A 13,344-nucleotide genomic window follows, 5' to 3' on the forward strand; every position below is an offset into this window, starting at 1 on the left:
TATTAAATCTTATCCTAAAAAAATAAATTGAAATTTTTGGCTTATATTTTATACTGAATTTTTTATAAACAAATAGATATTTTATAGCTCAAACATTTATTATTAAAAGCAATATATATAAATGTATAAAAGAGAAACTAGAAATAGGTTATGCGAGCTTCTAATTTTATTAGGTTAGGAAGAAAAGTACTTAGAGGATTACAGATAGGTTTTATGCCAAGAGTAAGATTTTGAACCATTCAGTGCCTTTAAAAGAATAGATAGAAAGAGACAAGGATTCATACTTGCTTCAGATATTTAGGATTTTTTGTCTTCAAATGGAGCATTTTACGAATTAAGAGATTGCTAAACATATATTTATTAATATGATATAGATTTAGATAATAAGTTATCTTACATGGAGTAAATTGAATTTATATAATCCTACATTTTTTTAACAGAAATTCAATTTTATAAATATCAATCAAAGGTTTTTGAAATCATTACTTCCGTTTGATAATCCCGAGTTAAGATAAGAAGTTACTTAGAGGCCTTCTTACGAAATCGAACCAGACGACTTACTTCCATATGATGTTGAAAATGCATTGCTCAAATTTATTGAAAAGTAAAAGAGTTTTCTTTTGTTTTCATTTAATTTAGAAGTGAAGTTAAGAATATCAAATAAAATGAAATAACTTGAAAAAAAAGCAATCTAAATATAAAAAATAGAAAGTCAAATTGATAAATTTTGTTAAAATTGAGCTAAGACTTTAGCATGGAAGAACAATCTAAAAATATTCTTTGCTTTGAGATTTCATAAAATAATTAAAACATTCATTTTTTTTATCAATTAAATAAAATTTAATAGAATTATTTATGATATTTTATATTTTATTAATAAAGAGATATTTACATAAACAAAAAAATTGAGAATCATAAAATATTGCTCCACAAATGCAGTGGATTTAGTGCTAAAGATGCATTTAGTAGAATCGATAGAAGCAACGAAGGAGACATTAATTTCACAAATTTATCAGAATATATGACAGATTGTGGGTGTGATCTAGAAAATTAAGAAGATTTAATCATTAATATTTTGAGGAGATTAGACAGAGATGATGATGGAAGGCTAAACCTTGCAGAATTTATCCTTGGTATTTAACCTTTACAAATAAACTTAGAAAGACTTAATAGAAGAACTAATGATTAAAGTATTCTTGAGAAACAACTAAATCAAAGTGTAAACAAATTAAATTTAACTTGGATAAAAAGAATTTTAAAAAATATTTTTTTTACAAATAAAAGTAAAATTTGATTTTGTTGCTTTTAAAACTGTTTTGTAAGATAATGTTCAATTTAATAAAAATAATTATTTTAAATTGAAATTGAACATTCAAAACAATTATTTTATTTTCGATGTCTTTTATAATTTTTTCATAATTAAAATAATATTTTAATTTATTTGTTAAAAAAAGTTGACAAAATATTAAAAAATAATTTTATTTAAAAAATAGACAGCTTCAGCTTTAAATAGAAGCATAATTAACAAAAGTATTTTAAATAAGAGTACAAATATACAACAGGCATCTATAAATGCAATTAATAATAGCTAGTTTTATGCAGGAAAAGATGCTTCTTAATTAGATTTAACCTATTCAAGGACGATCAATAATTTGATGAATAGTCATACTCTCAATAAAAATCTTATTCTTGAAAAACTTTAGAACAAACATAATTAAACAAACACAAGCTTTAGAAATTTTATATAAGAAAATAAAAAAGTTGACTTTAATGTAAGGAAGAACAGGAGCTTTTCGAATATTGATAAAGAAGAATTAACAACTCCTACTCTTGTACTTAAATAAGATAAATTCTTCTAAAAGAAAGGAATAACAAAATATATGAATTCTGAGATTTTTAAGCAACTAAAGGAATTGATTTTAATTTTTAGAGAAATAATTAACTTTGAAAAGGAAATAGAATTATGCAAATAAAATTTAGCATTATGTCCTGATTTTAATCTTTAAGATGCGTACAGGGTCTTCGATTCTTAAAATAAAGGACTTGTTACTCAGTCTGAATTTCAAGAAACTTTATCTTCTTTGAACATCTTCTACAATATAGAAGATATTTTTCTCTTTTACAGGAAATTCGATAAAGATCACGATGGTCGTTTAAGGTAACAAACAATTTTTATTATCATCAAGCTAAAAAAACTAACTAATTTATTTAAAAAAAAGGTTCTCAGATTTCATCGATGCCTTTTTACCAAAACAAAAGGAGTATGCTAAAATGATAAATTGTAGACAGCCAATAAACAAATAAAACTTACTTGAATATCATAAAGTAATTTTTTTAAAAATTTTGATTAAATTTACAAAAATATTTTTAAAAAAACAATAGGTATTTTAAAAAGAAACTAGATTGAATTTCGAAAAGTTACTAGATACTCATCTTTAATATGGATTTACAGTTGAAAGGATGCTTTAAAATTTGCATGGAGCATATGAAAACTTTGAATTGCTAAGACTTTTTGAGTTGATTGATTCCGACGATGATGGATACATCTTGTTTAATGATGTAATTAAATATAAATTTTATAAAATTATACTTTTTAATTTGTTAATCTATAATTTTTTAGCTGAGGAAATCTATAGAATTACAAGGGTTCTCTGTTAGTGAAAAAGAGTTGGGATACCTATCAGACAGATTCTGCAATCTTTAAGAAGGGAGAATTCCATTTTAAGTATTTATATAAGAGTTAACACCCTAGCTTTAATTCTGAAAATTTCAATTTGTTGGCTGATAAAAAACTTTAACATAATTTAGTTTATTCAACCAACAAAACTTAAATAAATAAAAAAATTAATAACATACTAACTTTATCATTTACTATAAAAAAGAAAGACATTTATAGGGTATTTAAAAATATCCAATCAAAAAAATAAATAAATAACTGTATATATTTATAGAATTATATATTAGAGTCATTTTTTAATTCATTAATTAACATATGTACTTGTTTTTAAAATATTTGCCTTTTCATTACATTTAAGCAGAGAATAAAGATATATTTGGTTTAGCTACTTTTCTTTTTTCTTTTTATCCAGTTTATACACAAATCATTTCTTCCCAACTGAAAGGAATCATTAGCTATTCTATTAAATTTAAATAAAAATTAATTAAAATATTTGAATTCTTTTATTACTAGATTCAGTATGCTTAGCAAAAACTACTCCTAATTCATCTTCGGTCACAGACAAATATAATTTTTATGAATCGCCATATGATATCTTTAATTAATTTAGAAAAATGAGGTTCAAATTATTTAATTTAAATAATTACAAATCTAGCTTTAATGATATCTCCTGGAATAAATTATTCCTCCATTTTTAAAATATCTAAATTAGTTTATCTAACATCTTATTTTCTAATTATTCCTTATAAATTATAGTTAATCACAGCATCTTCTACCATCATTATTTTGACTTCAACTTTATTGTCTCTAATTCTTAACACCTAATAAGTATGCAAAATAACTTATATTTTCATAATACTTTCAATTTAAAGATTTACCTTAGCTGTCACTATTGAGCCAACTTGTAAATTTGCTACTTTGTTGCCTAAAGGAACTATACTTACTATATTGTCTTTATCAATTTAGCATTTTCCGCAAATAGAAGCAAATATTTTGCCATTCAATTCATAGCATCCTTATCCTGCTGAATATCTAACATTCCCTTGAGGTAAATCTATTTTTTATTTAATAGCCTCTTTAAATAAAATTCTTATATCACTAATTTATTACTTAAACTTTAACCAGGTAGATAAACGTTCATTTTACTAAATAAATTCTTTGCAAAATTTCCTTTTAAATTATAATATCTAGTTTTTAATCAAAAATTATTAAATTAGGCTAAAATCTTTTGCTTTAGGTTCCTATATAATTAAATAAGATCCAATAAATTATTATGAGAATAATTAAAAAATTCTTAGTTAAAATTCAACAGTTGAAGATTTAATAATTGACAAAAATGATTTTATTTGTATTTAAAAGTAATTTTTAAAAATAGTGAAATTCATAGTGAATTTAATTTTTAAACAAATGTTAATTTAAATAAGTTTAATTTACTTCTTCTCTTAAAATATAATTAAAATAATAAAACCATAGCTTTAAATTATATTGTTGGTAAGGAAAAGCAATTCCTTGATTTATTATAAAATCAATAAATAATTTTATTTAAATTTTTGTCATAAAAATCTTATTTTTTAGTTTTTTTTTGTTTGAATATGTATTTCTAATTTTATTATTTTATTAAATATTTTTTATAATGTAAAACCTTGAATAAGAAGCTTAAATATGGATCAGGTATACTACAAAATCTAAATTTTTATTATTAATTATTTGATAGTGATTAAATGAAATTATCTTTTTTAAGATTGTAGTCTTATGGTATTTATTTTAATTTTTTTTATTTTGTTTAAATCTTAACCATAATTTTAAATTGAGGTCTTTATTTTAAATTAAAATATTTATTTTTTTATTTTATAAAATAATTAAAATATATTTTAAAATGATGAACTTACTTAGTTTAATAGGAAGTATTGATTTTTAAACAAAAGTAAATAAAAAAATTAAATTTATAAATGAATTTGTTATTTTAACTGATAAATAAATAAACTTAGATTTTTCAAAATAAAAAGATAGAAAAATTAAAAAAAGAAGCAAATCTAAAAAACTTAGCTCTAATTTTAAGATAGAAAAAGTATTAAATTCATGAAAGTTTTGCAGTAGAAATAAAGATTAGCAAGCCAGATGAATTCTTAGCTTGCAAAAATTAAAACTCAGTAATAGAATAAGTTTTTTGTGTGTGTTTAAGATTAAGAGTTAGTTACCAAAAAATAAAAAATCTAAAATCTAAGTATTTAATTTATTATTTTTCTTATTTTTATTTGCAATTTTACACAAACAAATTAGTATTTCAAATGCATAAAAACTAAAGTATACAAGAAGATAAAGAATAATAATTTGCAAAACCCTTGGATAATCAATATGCACGTTTCGATATTAATAGCCTCAAAAATGATAGGGGATATAATAATTAAGAAGAATATGAATATAACTACTAGAGAGATTATAATTTGAGCTCTGTTTAGGTTTCTTAAAAATCAGAAAGTAAAAATTAACAAATATAGAGCCCAAATTAGTAAAATGGGTATAGACAAAATGAAGTTTAAATTGCAGAAATAAGCTTTGATGAGAACGATGCACTTTAAATATAAAAAGAAACTCCTTTATTTTAGGGATAGGCTAATTATCCTATTTAAAAAGATGAAGCAAATTCTTACTTCAAAAATTATATTGCCTATTTGAAGCATAAAAATAATGCTTCTGTTAGTTAAGAAAGTGCAGAATAAAGAATGCAAAATCCAATTTAAAGCAAATAAAATGGAAATGATTAAAATATGTAATCAGTAAACTTGTCTCCAATTTCAAAGATTTCTCATTAAAAAAGTTAAAGCTTGAATCAATCTTAAGATCAGTAAGAATAGGAAGAAGATAACAGGAGTGAAATATCGTAGATATAAAAGTATATTTTGAAAAAAAAAGAGGAACACTTAAATAAGTAAATTGAAATTAAAAATATGAATTATGTAGATGCTAACAACTCGTAAGACCTTATAACTTAAGATAATTTAGATTATGCTGAATTAATTATAAAGAAAAAACCCAAACTAATTCAAAATACTTCAAATGAAAATAATCCTTAAATCAAAAAAGCTCTTATCACTTAATTCTAAGAAGAAAATTAAAAAGAAAGTTTAAAAGCACAGCCTTCGGAGGATGAAGAAGTAATAGAAGGTTATAAATAAAATCAATCAACTGAAGGTGAAGGTGAGTTATTTGTAAGCAACGAAGAAGCATTATAGAGTAATTTATAAATGTTTATAATACTTTATTTCAATTTAATTTGTAAATATCAAAAGAAGCTGAGGAGTAAAAATTATCAACGTACATATCGCGTCAAGTCATAAGACTCTCTCTTTAAAATTAAAGTAAATGAATTTAAATTTCAAAAAAAAATTCTTAATTAAATTAAAAATTTTACATAATAAATAAAACTAAAATTATATTCGTTTTTTTAATTTTATAAAAAGAAAAAATATTATTCTAAGGCGAATTATAAAAATATAAACCTGGCTTGAATTATAATTTTATTTCAAGATATATAACTTTAAATTTAGAGAGCATAAAATATTATAAAGATAGAGTGCATTCTAAGTGCTATGAAGATAAACCTTTGTAAATAATACCTATTGCTAGCATTTAGTCTGTTTCTAAAGTGCAATTCTAAGTTCCTCTCCTCCCAAAAGAAAAATAAAGATAAAAAAATAATTTACAGAAACTTTATCCAGATAATTTAAGTAAAAATGTGGTAGTTTATTATTTTGAAATAATTTTAGATAACAACGAAAACAAGGCTGAAAACGACAGCTAAATTGGAAACGTAAATAAATATTTTAGCTATGGTTTTAAAAAATTAACTTTTTAACTATTTAATTAGAAAATTCAATATAACCATTTAATGCCTTAAGACAAATTAGATTCTTATAGAAATGGAGGACTAAATAAAAAAATTAAGGGTAAATTACTAAAAATTGTATTGAATATATAATGTTCTATTAAAATTTTAGATTTAACAACTTGGTCAGGAAGAAGTCATGAATGGTATGAGTCAGAACAAAGGCTTTTGTTTTGTACTTAAGATAAATCAGTTCTAGAAACATGGGTAGCTGTTTTGAATTGGATTATTTCTCTTAAAAAGGAATAGAATATATCGTCTTACTCTCTTTTATACTCCACAGAACGAATTGAAAACTGAGGCATTACTCTAAAATAAAACTGAAATATTCTTTCTAATTAAATAGAATTAATTTTTTAAATTAAGCTTAATAAATTCTTCAAAAATTTTCCAATCTAAACAAAATAATTAAAAATAATATTTTAAAAAAAACAATACATCATTTTAATATAAATAAAAATCAATCTTATTAATAAAATATATAATTAGTTATTCAACTTATTTATGAATGTATATATCTATCAATACTTTATAAAACCTAATACAAAATATTCATAAATTTAATTAAGTTAATTAAGCAATTTTTATTCTTAAAATACCAATTTATGGTAATATGTTCTCAATATATTTAATAGAAAATAATTCATTTTTTTTTAAATAATTTATTAAAAAATTTCTAAAATTTCTAAAATAAAGAATTAATCATTTTTATTAAAAATTTTTTATTTTTGTTATATGCTGTATGTTTTATTTAATATATATTAGATTCAATTTATCATCATTTTTGAAGGAAATAAAAATATTTATAGAATATTAATTTGTGAGAATTAATTATTAATTATAAATAAAATGACACTACCGTATTAACTAAATCAATTTTATTGCATATTCTAAACTCTTTCTTTTATTTCATCAAAATATTTACTTAAATTACTCTATTCTAACTAAACATGAGGCTCAATAATTTTTTAGAATTCAGGACTAAACTTATTATAGTTTTAATTATTATATTCTTGTAGCTCTTCTAAGAGTGTTTGAGTATAACACTCTGACCCATCATCAAAGTTTTTATTATAGTTATTTAGACTAAGGCATAAAGAAACTATTTCTTAGTATTTTTGTTAAGAATATGTTTTATGAGAGTCAGATATTATTCTGAAAAATACATCCTATAGAAAATCTATTTCTTTTAAGTGAATATCAGCCTCTTATGATTACTTTATCAGTTTGATTGTCAGTAATACAGTTTCTTCATTTATGTTTTTGAGTTAAAAGTTCATTAAATCATTAAGTTTTATTTGCAATAATTTCAAATTTTTATCTTTGTTTTCAATTTCATTTATAAACTTCATAAAAAGTATCAAAAAATTTGATTTTAGCATGAAGCATCCTTAAAATACCTTAGTTTCTCCATATTAATCTATGATTCTCTTTACAACTTCAATTACTTATTCAGGATGTATTTATGAATGATCAAGCAAGAAATTTATAAAGTAACTTTAATTCTATTGGTTTATCCTTTGAATATTATCTGTTACTTGAGCTAAGAAGTTCTCACAATTCTTGAACTGATCAGAAAATAGCTCAGAAATTATCTTAAGTAAAGGAATTATTACTTGTTATTAATTTACTAATTCAATGTTTTAAAATGATCCATTTATCATTTTCAATAAATCAGATTTAAATATTTCTAAAAATAATTTGAATTATTTGTTACTTAAAAATTAACTTAACTTATCCTCGCTCTTAGCCTTTTTTTCTTATTCCTAATTTAAATCATACATTTTTTTGTTGTTTAAAACATTATCTACAATTTAAATTAAGCTACACTTCATAATTCTATCGAATTTCTAATTGTGAAGAGTGTAATAGTTGAAAATAACTTAAGTTAGGAAAATAACATCTTTATTTGTTTATATAACGTTCTTATCAATCAATGATATTAGTTAAACAAGTTGCTTATACAGGGAGTGTAATTAATTGTATTCTTATGAATAATCTAACTTGACGATGTGTATATAAATTTATGAAATCTCATTTATTATTTCAGATAAAAATATTTCTATCAAAGGAGAGTTTTTGAATTACACACTTTATAGCATTGAAATTGCCATCTCAAGCTTTTATGCTGGCACTAAATTAATTTCTTTTCTAAATTTAGGTTCTTTTTAAGTAGCATTAAGTAAAAATATCCTTGTTAATGCAGTTTTTGCTAACTAGAATAGTGGCTAATTGAAATCATAAATTCCTAATTTACGGATGAGATATTCTCTTCTATAGTATTTAGTCTTAGAGAGCAAGTTAAAGTAGACTAGCTCTAAAAAACGAGAGACTTGTTAAGGCTCATCCTTCATATGCAAAATAAAAAAATTTGAAAGAAAATATAGCTAATTATTGTCTAAGCTTTTAAACTTATTGCAAAAAAAAGCATCATAATTCTAATAATTTATCTTAAATTTATAATTAGTAGCCAGAGATATTTTTTATGCAAAGTAGAGAATGGAAGGTAAAAATTCTGATTATTTTAATTCTTCTATTTCTTCATAATCTTTCAATTTTTATTAAAGATAGTTAAAACCAATTTTTTGTTATTAAACACTAATATCTTCTTTGTTAGACTCTACAATAATTAATATTGCTTTCAAGATGTTACTAAAATCGTCATTGTTAATACTATAAACTCTCGTTTTTAATTATTATATTATGAATTATAATATCTTTTCATATATTATGTCCTACTATTCCTGATATTCAGATCTTAGAATTATTTTTTGAAGCAGTAACGATAAAGGAACAAAATTTTTATAATCAATTATAATTTTGTTATTTTGTAAATCTTTAGCCAATTCTACCATATTTATTTCATGATATAAATCAAAATCTACTATAAACTGAAATGCAATATAATCCTCATGTATTTTAAATTGCTTAGTAAGTATTTGAGAAGCCTAATCTTTTACTTTTAAGAAGTGCTAATCTTAAATATTTGCTTTTCTCGATTATTCTTACAAAAGTAATGAGTAGAAATAATATTAAGAATTTATGTTTTTATATTATTTTAAATTTTCTTCATCAAAATCCTATTCAATTTCTATTTTATTTTCTAAACTGACTTCTCTTGAATATATTTTAACTTTCTATAACGCTTTATTCCTAAATAATCCTCTTAACATTTTACTTTTATGAATTTACAAAATCTTAATTTGTTTAATGTTGAATAAGAATTAATTAATTTTATTTTTAATGAATATTTTGAAAATAAATCTTTATTTTATTAATTTTAAATCATCAAATGTAAAAATAATAATTAATATAAATAAAAAGTTGTTATTTTTATAAAAAACAAGATTTAAATATTTTATTTTTATTAATTTTTGGTAAAACTTTTAAAAATAAATTTATTATTAATGATTAAATCTTTTATTAAACAATTTACAATAACTTAAATATATTTTAGCATATTATAATATTCTTTAACATTATATAAGTATGTATTAGAAACATAATCTCTTTTTGTTTATTTTTTATCTTCATCAAAAAAATTTTATATTTATTTTTGTTTTATTAAAAATGAAAGATTTAATGTATTTAAATAATTTAATTTATAAATAAGTAAGGCATTTTATTTTTTTATTGAAGTTTTTTATCCTATTTCAAGATCTTTTCATAAGAAGTTAGCTATTGTCAAAGTGAATGACATTTATTATTAAAAACAGAAAACAATAACAGTAAACTTTATATGATTCATTGTGAAATGTGAAATGTGATATGAAGTATTTTTAAAAGGAATTATCGATGCAGAAATAAAGAATAATTTTGACATTTATTAATTACTTACTGATTTAATTTATTAGAAAAGAATTAATCATAAATCAGCAAATCCAGACATAGCTTCTTTGAAGATGGATTTACTATTTATAATATTAGTGGTGCAAATAACTATTTCTTTATCTTAATTTTAATAGATAAAATTAAAATATTAAAGTAAAAAAATATTAATTTACAATGCAGTTTTCCTAGCAATCTTAAAGCAGCAACTTCACCGTATGAAACTCCTCCAATAAAATAAACTACCACTAATTTTTTTTAGTTTGTCTTTAATCCTGCTTTAGGATTAACATCTTTAGGCATAAAATAATTTCCTAAAGTTTTTAATTCCCTTTCAATTTCTCTCCATTATCCTTTCTTAAATGTTTGCTGGACTAGTCTAACACTGCAATAATTAAAAAAAGAATAAAAAAAGCTTTTATTTATGATTAAAAATTTACGATATAGGAGCATATGCTATATAAACATAAGATATGTCATTAGGATCAGTTTCATCAACTTACTCATTAATAAGCTATAATTTCTATTTATTTTTTTAATTTTTATAAATTAAAGAAAAAAATCAGTAAAATATTAAAAATTATTCATTGCTTTTTCCAATTAAAAATAAATATAAATTAAAGTACTGCAACCAAGTTATTCCAATCTTCTTTAGCTTATTTGTTTTAGTATTTTTTTAAAAACCCAAGCTATTCTAACCTATTTAAAGTAGCTAGATGCTCAATACCGTATTATTAAATAATCAACTTCCTTAATTGATCAAATACTTTTTCTTTTAATCCATTTTATACTTAGCACATTAGACAGAATAGTCTTAATACTTCTTCTATGGGGTATTCAAAGAGGATTAAGCATTCTAATCTTTCTACTACATCTGAAATATCATTTGGGTCTAAAGGAAAAAGTATTGATGTCTCTAATTCAAAATGGCGATCATACTACTATGCTTGCATGAGGTGTGTTAATAAGTATGTGTCTTTATTTATTTTAATCAATAAAAAACAATTTAATTCTTTCTTTACAATAATTAGTAATTAATACGTTGTTCAATTTTTTTCATATCTTCATCTTTTAAAATCTTTTTGACTTAATCTTACTCGTCTTAACTTAATCCATTAAAACCATTATTTTCTATATATTTCTATTTTATAAAAATATTAAATTAATAAAAAACTAAATTAATTTCTTCTTTTCTTACATTCAAAATTATTTTAAACTCTTTTCTTTTTACATCTAAAAGCTCTCTTGCTACATTCAAAGTCTAATTAGATATCGAGGCGAATATTTAATCAGAGTTTGGATTTAAAAAAATTTATATTTTTTGAGTATCATCTTTGACTGTTTCGTCTACCAAACTCTATTTAATGTTGATAGAATTCATAGTTATTCCAAACTGTTCATCAAGCAATGCTTAATATCTGTTTTATTTTTTGATAATAATTAGCATAAATTTTAATTCAAATAAATTAATAAAATTTCATAATAATTTATCTGAAAACATAAAAAAGGGAAAATAATTTATTGAGACATTATTTTTTTTATGCAAGCAAAATAAGTATTTTATTTTGCAACTTTTAGAAATAATAAGAAAATATCAAAATTTTACGTGATTGGAGTATACAAAGGTGTTGCCAAATCAGCAGTTCTATCTATTATAATAATTGATTCTAGAGTTTTATAGTCTGCTAAATCTCCTTATATGATGTGTTGCTTCTTCTTTTAATTTAAAACTTATTCTACTGCCTTTTAATTAAGATTTATTTAGATATTTTCACTTTACTAAATAGTTTATTTACTTTTGCTGCATTTCCTATACCAAAAATATTATTTGTTTGGCCATATAAGTATTATATCCTTAGCAAAGAATCAGCTATCAATTAAAACACGCTCTATTCTTTTTCAAAATAAATCTATTGTAAAGGGTTCTGAATTTCAAGAGAGAAAAGATCCTAGCCAAAAGGGATTAAGTCAAAATTAAAACTTTTAAGGGTAATGTTAGCTTCTACCTTTAATAAATGAAAAAGAATAATATTTAATCTTATTGATTTCAACTCAATTTACAACAAAATTAAAAAAAATATTATTTTAATTTTAAGTAAAAATAACATTTCTTATGTTATTTACTGATAGAAAATAGTAAATTAATTTACACCATAAAGATTCTATTAGCAAATAGTGCTTATCCTTGGTACCATAATACATGTATACTTTCTTTTAACCTCTTTTTACTAGTCGACTAGGATAATTGTCTTTATTTTTTGAATCAAATTTAAATCTGGATATATAAAGAAATAGATTCTTTCATGACCTTCACCTACACTCTATTGTTTAAAAATTGAATAAACTCTCTTTCTATTACAAATGAAAGCATTTATTATCTAAAAAACTAAGTATAAAATATCTAAGCTGATAGATTTTTTAACTTCAGATAAGTAAAATAAATTATGAGACAGTAAATTCAACATTATTACATCTTAAACTAAATAAGAAATTTTATCTATTCCTGTTTCTGACAAGAAATCTTTAAATCCTGTCTATTTTGACTCGCCAATACGCTTCGCCCTTATTATCATATCAAATATTTAATGGAGCCTTTTATCCATAAGCAGAAGCTTCTTTCCTTCATCCTATTTAAATACAATAAATCTCATTGTTAATTATTTTCGCTTCAAATATTTAATAATTCAGCAAATTTTTAAAAATTTCTTACTTATTTAAAAACATCTACCAACTTCTATTTAAGATGAGTAATGTAAATTTCCTCATCAAAATTCTTCTCCCTCTCTAAATTCTAATTTTCCTAATCATATCCCTCATTTTCTCCAAACTCCTAAAACTGATACTCAAGTTAATCATCGCCTCCTAACTAAAATATGTCGAACTTTGGTATATTGTCTACAATTTTGCTAAAAAAGTTATCCATAATATATCGATTAATTCAAAATTTTAATAA

The 13,344-nt window shown here is 21.8% G+C and overlaps 5 protein-coding genes across 5 annotated transcripts; 2 read left to right on the forward strand and 3 right to left on the reverse strand. All coding sequences in view use genetic code 6, as the record gives it.

The window, feature by feature from the left end:
* Nucleotides 1–121: 121 nt before the first annotated feature.
* On the forward strand, nt 122–2,764 carry TTHERM_00354980 (EF hand protein; the record flags this gene model as incomplete). Its single annotated transcript, XM_001010396.2, has 7 exons — nt 122–402; nt 470–604; nt 883–1,219; nt 1,494–2,158; nt 2,220–2,325; nt 2,383–2,559; nt 2,621–2,764. 7 exons carry the CDS (start codon nt 122–124, stop codon nt 2,762–2,764), a joined length of 1,845 nt encoding a protein of 614 aa, XP_001010396.2.
* Nucleotides 2,765–3,021: 257 nt separating this feature from the next.
* On the reverse strand, nt 3,022–3,818 carry TTHERM_00354990 (exosome complex component CSL4; the record flags this gene model as incomplete). Its single annotated transcript, XM_001010397.3, has 5 exons — nt 3,022–3,137; nt 3,188–3,272; nt 3,325–3,498; nt 3,556–3,731; nt 3,788–3,818. The coding sequence occupies 5 exons, from the start codon at nt 3,816–3,818 to the stop codon at nt 3,022–3,024; spliced, it is 582 nt and encodes a 193-aa protein (XP_001010397.2).
* Nucleotides 3,819–4,857: 1,039 nt separating this feature from the next.
* On the forward strand, nt 4,858–6,863 carry TTHERM_00355000 (hypothetical protein; the record flags this gene model as incomplete). The annotated part of the gene is made up of 5 exons (XM_001010398.3): nt 4,858–5,911; nt 5,968–6,036; nt 6,139–6,488; nt 6,546–6,624; nt 6,676–6,863. The coding sequence occupies exons 1-5, from the start codon at nt 4,966–4,968 to the stop codon at nt 6,861–6,863; spliced, it is 1,632 nt and encodes a 543-aa protein (XP_001010398.3). The 5' UTR covers nt 4,858–4,965.
* Nucleotides 6,864–7,435: 572 nt separating this feature from the next.
* On the reverse strand, nt 7,436–9,736 carry TTHERM_00355010 (hypothetical protein; the record flags this gene model as incomplete). Its single annotated transcript, XM_001010399.1, has 1 exon — nt 7,436–9,736. One exon carries the CDS (start codon nt 9,734–9,736, stop codon nt 7,436–7,438), a length of 2,301 nt encoding a protein of 766 aa, XP_001010399.1.
* Nucleotides 9,737–10,428: 692 nt separating this feature from the next.
* Nucleotides 10,429–13,314, reverse strand: TTHERM_00355020 (Sec1 family protein; the record flags this gene model as incomplete). Its single annotated transcript, XM_001010400.2, has 11 exons — nt 10,429–10,514; nt 10,568–10,776; nt 10,832–10,914; nt 11,018–11,367; nt 11,433–11,532; nt 11,590–11,809; nt 11,998–12,134; nt 12,188–12,397; nt 12,542–12,712; nt 12,863–13,018; nt 13,102–13,314. 11 exons carry the CDS (start codon nt 13,312–13,314, stop codon nt 10,429–10,431), a joined length of 1,935 nt encoding a protein of 644 aa, XP_001010400.2.
* Nucleotides 13,315–13,344: the final 30 nt, after the last annotated feature.

The sequence above is a fragment of the Tetrahymena thermophila genome (genome assembly GCF_000189635.1).
Source record: "Tetrahymena thermophila SB210 genomic scaffold scf_8254697, whole genome shotgun sequence".
Classification (NCBI taxonomy): Eukaryota; Ciliophora; class Oligohymenophorea; order Hymenostomatida; family Tetrahymenidae; genus Tetrahymena; species Tetrahymena thermophila.